General features: G+C 42.0%; 1 protein-coding gene across 6 annotated transcripts in view; it reads left to right on the top strand.

Moving 5' to 3' along the window:
- The first annotated feature begins 6,427 nt into the window (after positions 1 to 6,427).
- The window catches only part of LOC132396859 (paralemmin-2-like), a 377,174-nt gene continuing 372,468 nt past the window's right edge, over positions 6,428 to 11,133 (top strand). For all 6 annotated transcript variants that reach the window (XM_059974861.1, XM_059974858.1, XM_059974859.1 and 3 more), the window contains exon 1: positions 6,428 to 6,712. In XM_059974861.1, the coding sequence (XP_059830844.1) occupies positions 6,668 to 6,712 (45 nt within the window). In that variant the 5' untranslated portion in view covers positions 6,428 to 6,667. The remainder of the gene's footprint in view (positions 6,713 to 11,133) is intronic.

Here is an 11,133-nt window from a genome sequence, read left to right as displayed (position 1 = left end):
CCAGTCACCACTTTATGGGAAAGTGGCAAAGAGAAAGACACTATTGAAAAAAACTCACATGAAATCTCAGCTAGAGTTTGCCAGAAGGAATGTGGGAGACTCTGGGCTCTATGGTCTGATGAAAGCAAAACTAAGCTTTTTGGCCATTAGACTGAATGTAAGCCAAACACTGCACATCATTAAAAACACACCTTTACTACCATGAAGCATGGTGGTGGCTGCATCATGCTGTGGGGATGCTTTATTGCAGCAGGTGCTAGAAGGTAGAATGCAAAATGAATGCAGCAAAATACAGGGAAATCCTGGAAGAAAACCTTATCCAGTCTGCAAGAGAACTGTGACTTGGGAGAAGATTTGTTTTTCTGCAAGACATTGACCCCAAGCATAATACCAAAGCTACATAGGAATGGCTTATAAACAACAAAGTTAATGTCCTGGAGTGGCCAAGTCAGAGTCCAGACTTCATTCCAATCGAGAATTTGTGGCTGGACTTGAAAAGAGCTGTTGAGTCTTGATCCCCATACAATCTGACAGAGCTTGAGCAGTTTTGTAAAGAATGGGGAAAATTGCAGTGTCCAGATATGCAAAGCTAGTAGAGACCTATCCACACTGACTCAAGGCAGTCATTGCTGCCACAGATGCATCTACTAAATACAGACTTGAAGAGGTGAATATTTATGCAATCAATTATTTTGTGTTCTATATTTGTAATTAATTTAGATAATTTTGTAGAGCTTTGTTTTCACTTTGACACAAGAGTCTTTTCCCGCTGATCAATATCAAAAAAAAGCCAAATTAAATCCACTGTGATTCAATGTTGTAAAACAATAAAACATGAAAACTTCCAAGGGAGGTGAATACTTTTACTAGGCACTGTAAGAGGAAAGGGGCTAGAGCAGGAATGAAAGGGTAGAATCTAGCAAGAAGGAAATAAGTACATTGCAGAAAGAGCAAACTAAAACAATGAATCTGATCAGACAGCCCACTTATATTCAACATAGAACATAGAAAATTACAGCACAGTACAGGCTCTTCGGTCCACAATGTTCTGCTGACCTTCTAACCTACCCTGAGATCAATCTACGCCTTCCCTCCTACATAGCCCTCCATTTGTCACGCGCCCTTGATCTTTTCAATGGCTTCAAGTTCCCTGACCCTGGTTGTCTAATCTAAGTGTCCCTAATGTTTCTAGGCATTACACACACCTATCATACTGTGTGAAAATTTACCTCTGACACACCCGAAGTGTTATATAAGTCTTTGAAAGGAAACAAAAGCAGACATGCTGGCAGTGGAACCCCACCCTCCCCTTCCCGTACCCACCTCTCTGCAATACCATGACTCTTGGGTCCTCGGAGACTCCATCCTTCTTTCAACCCCATCTTCCATTAACACCTAACCCTCCCCTCTCTTCAGCCACTACCAACCCTCCTCCCCCCTTCTATTCCTGCTTTCATCCATGCTGTGCTCTCAAAATTCAGTCGGAATTTTCAATTTCCCCTCTCTGAGGCAGAACGTTCTGTCCTCAGCAAGGGCCTCACCTTTGTCCCCTTGCGCCCACACCCCAGTGAGTTCTTCTTCCACTGCCTCCATCTCCATGTCTATTTCTTTGGCAAGGACTCTCCAACCCACACCGACGACCCCTTCTCCCATCTTCAACCCTTCTCCTCTTTTGATACACTGCTCTAGTCATCTGCCTGCTCTGGATCTTCTCATTGCTAACTGCTGATGAGACATCAACCGTCTCGACCTCACCACTCCTCTCTTCAATTCTAACCTCACTCCTTCCAAACTCTATGCTCTCTTCTCTCTCCACGTTAATGCTAACCTCACCAACAAACCCACAGATAAGAGGAGTACCGTAATAAAATGGTGGACTGACCTTTACCTGGCTAAGGCCAAGCGACAACTCTCAAACACCTCCTCTTACTTACCCCCTGAACAGGACTCCACTAAGGAGCATCTGACCATTGTCACATGCACCTCCTTGAAGAGCTCGGTGTTATGGCGGGCATGGAACTCACAGAGGTATGGGCGCAAGGGGACAAAGATGAAGTGGTCAACCATGCGTGCTGTGGCTCTGGTAGTTACTGAGAGTGGCCTACCCAAGATCCATAAACCTGCCTGTCCAGACAGAACTCTTGTTTCTTCTTGTTCCTGCCCCACCAAAATTATAGCTGCATACCTTGACTCTGTTTCATCCCACCCCCCAGTTCAATCCCTTCCTACCTACATCTGTGACACTTCACATGCCCTTGATCATTTCAATGACTTCAAGTTCCTTGACCCTGGTTGTCTCATTTTCACTATGGATGTTCAGTCCCTATACACCTCCACCTCTCACCAGGAAGGTCTCAAAGCTCTCCGCTTCTTTCTGGACAACAGACCTAACCAGTTTTCCTCCACCACCACTCTCCTCTATCTGTCAAAACTGGTCCTCACTCTCAATAATTTCTCCTTTGGCTCCTCCCACTTTCTTCAAACAAAAGGTATAGCCATGGGCACCCGCATGGGTCCCAGCTATGCCTACCTTCCAATAACTCTTCCTTGATCTTTCTGCTTCTATCTCTGGAGACAGTTTATCTACTGATGTCTTTTATAAACCCACTGATTCTCACAGCTACCTGGACTATACCTCTTCCCACCCTGTCACTTGTAAAAATGCCATCCCCTTCTCTCAATTCCTCCATCTCCAACACATCTACTCTCAGGATGAGGCTTTTCATTCCAGAACTAATGAGTTGTCCTCATTCTTCAAAGAAAAAGCCTCCACATCAAAGTTGCCCTCACTCGCATCTCTTCCATTTCATGCACACCTGCCCTCACCCCATCGACCCACCTCCCCACGGTGTAGCTCTTGTTGTCGCATTCCACCCCACCAGCCTCCGCATCCAGCACATAATTCTCCATAACTTTCACCATCTCCAATGGGATCCTGCCACCAATCACATCTTCTCCCCCACCACTTCCTGCTTTCCGCAGGGATCACTTACTACGTAACTCCCATGTCCATTCACCCTTCCCTCTGATCTCCTCCTGGTAATTATCCTTGCAAGCAAAACAAGGGCCACACCTGCCCCTACACCTCCTCCCTCACTACCATTCGAGGCCCCAAACAGTCCTTCTAGGTGAGATGATACTTCACCTGTGAGGCTGTGGAGTCATTTACTATATCCAGTGCTCCTGCCATGACCTCCTGTATATGAGTGAGACCCAATGTAGATTGGAAGACTGCTTCACTGAGCAGCTACACTACATCCACCTCAAAAAGTGGGATCTCCCAGTCGCCACCTATTTCAATTCTACTTCCCATTCCCATTCCAACATGTCAGTCCATGGCCTCCTCTACTGTCGCAATGAGGCCACATTCAGGTTGGAGGAGCAACACCTTATATTCCGTTCGGATAGCCTCCAACCTGATGGTATGAACATCAATTTCTCAAACTTCCGGTAGTTGCCCATTCACCATTCCACAGTCCCATTTCCCTCTCTCACCTTATCCCCTTACTTTCCCATTACTTCCCCTTTCCCTTTCTTTCATGGCCTTCTGTCCTCTCCAGCAGATTACCCCTTCTCCAGCCCATTATCTCTTTAAACAATCAACTTTCCAACTCTCTACTTCCCCCATTCTCATCTCCCAGTTTCACCTGTCACCTCCTACCTTATACTTCTTCCTCCCTTCCTCCACCTTCTTTCTCTGACCTCATCTCTTTTTTCCAGTCCTGAGGAAGGGTCTTGGCCTGAAACGATGAATGTTTACCCTCTTCCATAGATACTGCCTGGTCTGCTGAGTTCCTCCAGCGTTTTGTGTGTATTACTTTGATTTCCAGCTTCTGCAAATCTTCTCTTGTTTGTGAAAAGCAGGCAATACTGGGTTTGGGAGACAATAACTTTGGAGACTGTGGAGAGAAGATCCCCAAAGAAATAAGGTCAATGATTTCATGGGGACACAATGGTGTGATATACTGTAGATGTAGTTAAGGTCCAGAGAGAGGTATGAGGAGGTGTCTGAGAGCTGACATTTGCCTCTGAGACAAAGGTCTGTTTGCCAAATCATGAAGACACCACATTTGTCAGCAGATTTGAGGGATGACCGGAGTGAAAATGTGCTGCAATTTGCAGGGAGGTAGGTGAGAATAAGGAGCGTGAAAAATATTGAGATGGTCAATGGTACATAGGCAATTAGTGATGGGTATGCTGGCATGTTCTCTCTGCCCCATATTGGCTCACCTCACACCCATTATTCATGCTGCATTGGTGAACGAATTCCAATTATATTGAAGAGTTTGAGCTATGTATTGAAGAAGTGTGCATTGGAGAAAGCAAAATTGGACTTACAGTATTTGATCATACTAAACATGGAAACCCTTCCTTCATTCTCCATCCCTTTCTCCGCACCTCTGTGAAAACTAATCAGCCAAATCAAAGTACATGTGAAGATCTACATACAAAGCTCTATTCATGTAATTGTTGAAATTTTAACGGGAATCAGATTGTTTCATGTAATGTTCAATAGCTTGGTTATGGAGCTAGCAGTGCCCGTGTATAAAAATCTCAGCACTGTACCTTCCAGGCAAGTCCTGAGTGGAAGCATTCTGATGAATCCAAACAAAAGTCTGTATCTTCTCATGTGGATTAACCCAAGTTGCATACCGTTAAAGAATCCAAAATAATTTGGCATGTGCTCTTGTGACAATTTGCAGTAAGCCTACTCTAATGGGACAGAGAAACTTAGGAGTATAAATGCATATTTGGTTGAAAGCAGCATCACAAGTAGATATGGTGGTGAAAAGGTCCTTTAGCACACCGGCCTTCATCAGTGGGGACTTTATGTTGTAGTTGTATGACTTGGTGGTGAGGTGGTACTTGGAGTGTCATATACAGGAAAAATATGGTTAAACTGGAAAAATTGCAGAAAAAGATATACGAGCATGCTGTCATGATTAGAAGGCTTGAGTTATAGGGAGAGGTTGGCCAGTTTAGGTCTTTATTCCATGAAGCGTAAGAGAATGAGGGGTAACCCTATACTGCAGATGTTTATAAAATCACTAGGGATACAGATAAGGTGGACAGTAAGTCTATTCCCTAGGCTTGTGGGCTCCAAAACTAAGGAAAATAAATTTTGTGTGAGAAGGTAAAGATTTTAAGGGGACATGAGGAACAACTTTTTCAACAGGAAGAAATAGATGATGAAAGTATCATTCAAGAAGCACTTCAAGAAGTAAATGGAGGGTCAGAGCTTGGAGGGATATAGGTCAAACACAGGAAATTATACTAGGTGGGAGAACATTGTGGCTGGCATGGACTCATTGTGCCAAAGGATCTGTATCCATGCAGTATTGCTCTTTAACTCTGAAAGGTAATAGCAGGGGATGGTTCCGATTGATCTGAAAGGACAGGTAATGTTTTAGTTTAAAATCTAATATCCTCTCACCTCAGTCCATGCAGCACACCTTCTGTCCTCCACTAGAGATTGGCATAACTATCCACTGTTTTGTCAACCCTTCCTCCCTGCCTAGCACTCCCATCACTTCTCTCTTCCTACCTCTCACTCCCATCCTGACACTCACACCTCCTCGTCTCTCATTCCCTCTCTGCCTCTCATTTCCTGCTGGGAGGAGAGGCAGGTAACCTGGATGTTTGTCTACACAGGAAGCATTTACTGAGGGAATAAAGGAATGAGACTTGGCTGTGACTTTCAAAGGGAAAGTGGATGTCATGCAGAGAGGGAACCATTTTCAAGGCTGAAGGAGAGAGTGGGACCAATTGGACCTCATTATCCAAATGGCACCCTACCTTGCCGAATGACTTTATGATTTTCCCACATTCCCAAGGTTACACCAGTCATTGAGGATTTTCTTTTATATTTTGATCTTTAAAATTTGCAAAGGAATCCTTGCAATGAAAAAGGATAACAAAGTGCTTTCAGCTTTCAAAATCTGGAATTTGATGTCAACATTAGGAGCTCGTCACCTCTTGGAGTTCTGTAAGAAACTACTGGCTTCCAACCACGTGGAATAAGTTCTGCTACAAAACTGGAAGTTGGCAGCAGACTTGGAAAAATAGCAGTAAAGCAAAAAGGCTGTCTGGATTATTTTTAGTGTGATTCCTAATGGACTTTTTGCAGGATCTTTTGCTTTCTCTTTCTCCCATACATCCACATTCACACACAGACACATATATACACACATACAGTACAACTACACAAACACACACTCACACCTTCTTGCCTACCGCATATATATCACATAAAGTAATATGCTTCCACCAAGGGTCATTATTACACATTGTTGCAGTGTTGAGGCCCCCTCTGCCATGACCCTATTCTAGGAGGAGCAAGCCGTTAGCAGCGCGTCAAAGCAGAAAAATGATAGACATGCCAGCTATTCCTCTGCTCAGCTCCTTCTCGCTGCACATATGAGGCTCGTGTCAGCAGTGTGGAGAAAATGCCCTCACATTACAGCTGAAGGAGGCATTGATCTAGTGGCAGAAATGAGTCTTTGCAGTACATCTTGCCGGCAGTAGCGTCTCGTAGGGAGAGGTCTTTCAAGCTAAATCCCCTACACCTCCTGTCCCCATCCCACCACTCTCCTTCTTCTTCAACTTACCTGAGTGCTTCAACTACGCTCTGTTTGGTGACTACACTCTTCTGTGTCCCTCCTCTAGGATGGCAGAGGCTGAACTGCAGAAACAGAGACTTCAAGCCATAGCAGTAAGTCAATTCTCTTTACCTCCTCTCTGGCAGATTTTTAACTTTTCACTACATTCAGTCCATATGTCATGTTATAGGAAACGCAGCTGGAAAGAGGCAGAACATTGCAATGAAGCCTGATGAACTTCCACCCAGGTCTACAAGTCAATAAAACCTTTACCAACAATTGTGTTAAAATACGCTCCTGCATGGTGTGTTATGTACAAATGTGTTGTGATATTTTTAACTCCGTCATTTGGGGTTTGCAGTCAGTTCTGTCTATATGGTCTCTGTTTCATTTTCATTTTCTTTCCTCTGGGTAAACAAATGATTTTTTTTCACAAATGGTAACAGGCAGGCAAAATCCAAGGAAAATCCAGTGATCATTAACAAAAAGATTGTAGTGAGGACACAGATCCTGAACCGGGTCGTTGTGTGTGATTAAAAGCAGAGCGTTCCCAAACAGCACTCCAGCCTGCTGAGGGCCGAAGATTTAAACTACAGCCTTCACTTGGCTTTAACTCTTTGATGACAGGTTTTGCTGTGCACGCAAGTTGCAGAATATCAACAGTGAACAAACTAAATTTATTTTGACAGTTCCTTCTGCGGGAGATTTAAAATGTATGTAATCTTTGTTCATAAGAACTTGCAATATTAGAAAAAAATGTTGCATGTGAGATATGTAAATTTCATTTTTAATTTGCTGCATCTTTTCAAGTAAGAAAACACAGATTGTGGCCTAATGAGCAGTTCTACATTCTTAAAATAAAACTGGTGCTTAGAGCCTGTTATTAAAAGCCTCCTGCAGAAAATCCACTGCATTCTGAATTGGGCCAGTGATTTTTAAATAATTCTCCTTTATCAGGGCTGTAACTGTTAGGTATTTTGGTTGGGATTTGACCCTTATATTAATAATCCAGCACTCCTTTGTTTGAGCAATGTTGGTGGGCTCTGTGGTCCAGAGGCAGAAAATGAAGAATCAACAATCTTTAAAATGGCAAATTGAAGGTTTACTAGCAATCCGATGTTCCTATTGCACTAAAGTCTTGGTGCTCTTCCAATTCTGATGTCTTGCACATCCCTGATTTTCATTGCTCCACTATTGACAGCTTTGCCTTCAGCTGCTTGGTCACCAAACTCTGGAATTTCCAACCCTCCTACCCCACCTAATCCTATCTATCTCCCTACCCACACCTCTTCAAAAAATACATTTTTGGCCAGGCTTTTGATCCTCTGACTCAAAACCTTCACATAGTGCAATCAATTTTTTCCCCTAATCACTCTCTTAAAACACCTTAAGTTGTTTTATGACACCATCGGTGTTATGCTTTGTAACTTCAAAACATTAAACTAATTCAAAGGAAGTCGCGGGAGTGCAAAATGTGAGTTAACTACGGGTTTAATTTAAGCGAAACATGCACATATCATGTGATAGTCTAATGACGTATGCAGTTCACATATTTATAAATATAACCCAAAATGAATTATTTAAACAAACAGGAATGCTTAATCAACCAATATATATACACAAGATTACACAAACATAAATGAAATATTAAAATCATAACACTAGACTCAATATGGAACAGGTAAATGAACAGATGGAATATGAATGACATGCAGGCAGTTAGAAACAGAAACATAGAAAACCTACAGCACAATACCGGCCCTTCAGCCCACAAAGCTGTGCTGTTGAACATGTCCCTACCTTAGAAATTACCTAAGCTTACCCATAGCCCTCTATTTTTCTAAGCTCCATGTACCTATCCAGGAGTCTCTTAAAAGACCCTATCGTTTCCGTCTCCACCACTGCCACTGGCAGCCCATTCCACGCACTCACCATTCTCTGCGTAAAAGACTTACGCAGGATTAATTTTGTTTAACATCTTGGTCTGCACTTACATTGTGGGATGAGGGGCCTGTTCCTGTGCTGTACTCTTCTATGCTCTATATAGATGCAACTATTGGTTGTTTGGTTAATACCTGAGAGGCACTGATTTTCTTTTTCTTCAACTGACCTCTCACTGTGTGTCTGCCGCTGGCTTAGAGTTTTTATATGTTGTGAGGTAAGATGATCAACACTCCTCATCTAGCTTATAGGCCTTTCCAGCGACATGAGAAGCTTGAGCAGTGACTGTGCCAAACAGCAATGGGAAAAAGAACTAAACCAAATGGAGCTGGCATGAGCTGGAACTGGCCCTGTCAGTAAGAGGCTGGGCACAAGAGACTTCTCCCACAGCCTTTCACCAGGACTTATAACAGTTGTTTCTAATTCCCAAGCCAAGGTGTTTGCACAGATGATTTTAATTAGAAGGGCAGCGACTTTGCTGGGTTCATTTATCTCAAACCACTGAGAATGGCTAGGGTAGAGAAGCCTTTGGGAATTTCTAATAATAGCTGCTGCTGGGTTTCAGCCAGTCGGTGAGCGGGGGTGGAGGTTGAGCATGGATGGCTATAAAACTCTTCCCAAGTACCCTCAAGCGTCAGCTGTGTGATATTTGCAAAGTTTACATACATGAGATCCCATGTCTTTAAGAATTCAGCTGCTCTGGGCAGTATTTTCTGCAGGAACAGTCCACTGGAATGTTAGAATATTTTTAGTTAGGCTCACGACTGACTCATGCATTAATGTTGCTCTAAATATGAACATACAGCTGCTTCCAAAATATATATTGGGTTTTATAGCTTGCTGTTCTGCCATCTCTCAAAGATTTAATCGATATTTTGTTTCCCTGCATTCACACCCACTTTAATGAGAGCCCTGTAATTCATTAAAAATCATATTGCCTCTTGAACTAATGCTGTTATTTCTGGTGCAAACATTTGAAAAATGTTACTTCAATTATTACATGGAAACTGTCAGATTATAAGAGCATTTGAGCCCATGATAATGCTAACTAGTTGTGAAGATTCTAATTCCATATTGAACTCCAAGTGCTGCTCAACAATACCCATTCCCTCTGATGTGATCTGATCAAAGGTGCATACTTGCAACAGAAATCTAAAATAAATCATTCAGCTTATTTCACCTCTGTTGAGAGACAGCTGTGATGATAAGAATGCATTAAGCATTTTTTAAAAACACATCACTTGAAGATTTCATTATTTATTAAAATGCTTATCAAAAAGCATTATATATCTCCAGAGATGCACTTACTGACGGGTGTGCAACTGAGGTGATCTTTGAATGTTCCGTAATGTTCCGTACAACTTTATAACTTCCAGATCAGTTTCAAAATGATAGTCTATTTTTGCAGGTAATCAGTTTTCATATTTCAAAATGTTAATATATTGTAGAAGTGGTAGAGGCAGGTTCAGTATTGCCATTGAAAGTAAAATTGGATAAGTATATGGTCAGTGGGACTAGGTGAGAGTAAGCGTTTGGCACGGACTGAAGGGCCGAGACAGCCTGTTTCCATGCCGTAATTGTTATATGGCTATATATGGTTATATTGCTTAGAACAAATAAGCAAAACAGATTTTAGCACCCATCCACCAAGATAATTGAAATACAGATTTCAAAGGCTGAATTAAATGGGAAAAAACACAATGAAATGAAGTTGCAATGGAAGTGAAAGCAACCTAACATTCTATTTAATACAGTTGTATTGCTAACATTGCTGATTTAACCCATTCATTCTGACTGCACAGCCCACAAACTTACCAAATACACTGTACTCATTCACTTTCACTTGAATTTTCTGGAGTGAATGATTTCTTCATCACTTCTATGAGTATGTTGAATTTATGAAAAGGAACTATTTCTTCTAGTTGGAAAGTCTGGGGGATGAGGATATTGTCGAAAAACAGAGCTAGATTTCTTGGGAATTAAGTTAGAATAGTTGAAAAAATGGACTTTTTCCACAAATAAGACTGATGCTGGATTAGTGACAGGTATAAAAAGCAAAAATACAGATAGAGTGAACAACAAAAAGTCTAACAGAACGTTATTATTTATTGGAAATGGAATCTAATTACAAAAGTAGAGACGTTATGCTTCATTTGTAACTTCTTCCCATGCAAACCCTCTGAATTAAAGCTGCCTTGCTTCTACTACAGTGTTATGGACCCTGAGGTTTCTGGTGATAGCAGTGTGATTACACTGGGCTTTGGCAAGGCCACATGTGGAGTACTGTGCACGGTATTGGTCTCATTTAAGGAAAGACCTAAATATGTTGGAAGCAGTTCAGAGGTTTACTGGACTAATATCTGAATGAACAAGTTGTCCTGTGAAGAAAGGTTGAACAGGATAGACTTGTATTCCTTGGAGTTTAGAAGATTGAGAGTGTTCTGGACTAGAATTTAAGGTTTGATGTGGAAAGAATATTTCCTCTTGTGGGAGAATATAGAACTAAGAACCAATGTTTAAAAATAGTAGGTTTCCCATTTAAGACACAGATGTCCTGATATTTTTTTTCTGTCAGAGAGTAATGAGTCTTTGA

This window comes from Hypanus sabinus, chromosome 7 (assembly GCF_030144855.1).
Source record: "Hypanus sabinus isolate sHypSab1 chromosome 7, sHypSab1.hap1, whole genome shotgun sequence".
NCBI classification, from domain to species: domain Eukaryota; kingdom Metazoa; phylum Chordata; class Chondrichthyes; order Myliobatiformes; family Dasyatidae; genus Hypanus; species Hypanus sabinus.
This window is presented reverse-complemented; position numbering and strand designations above follow the sequence as displayed.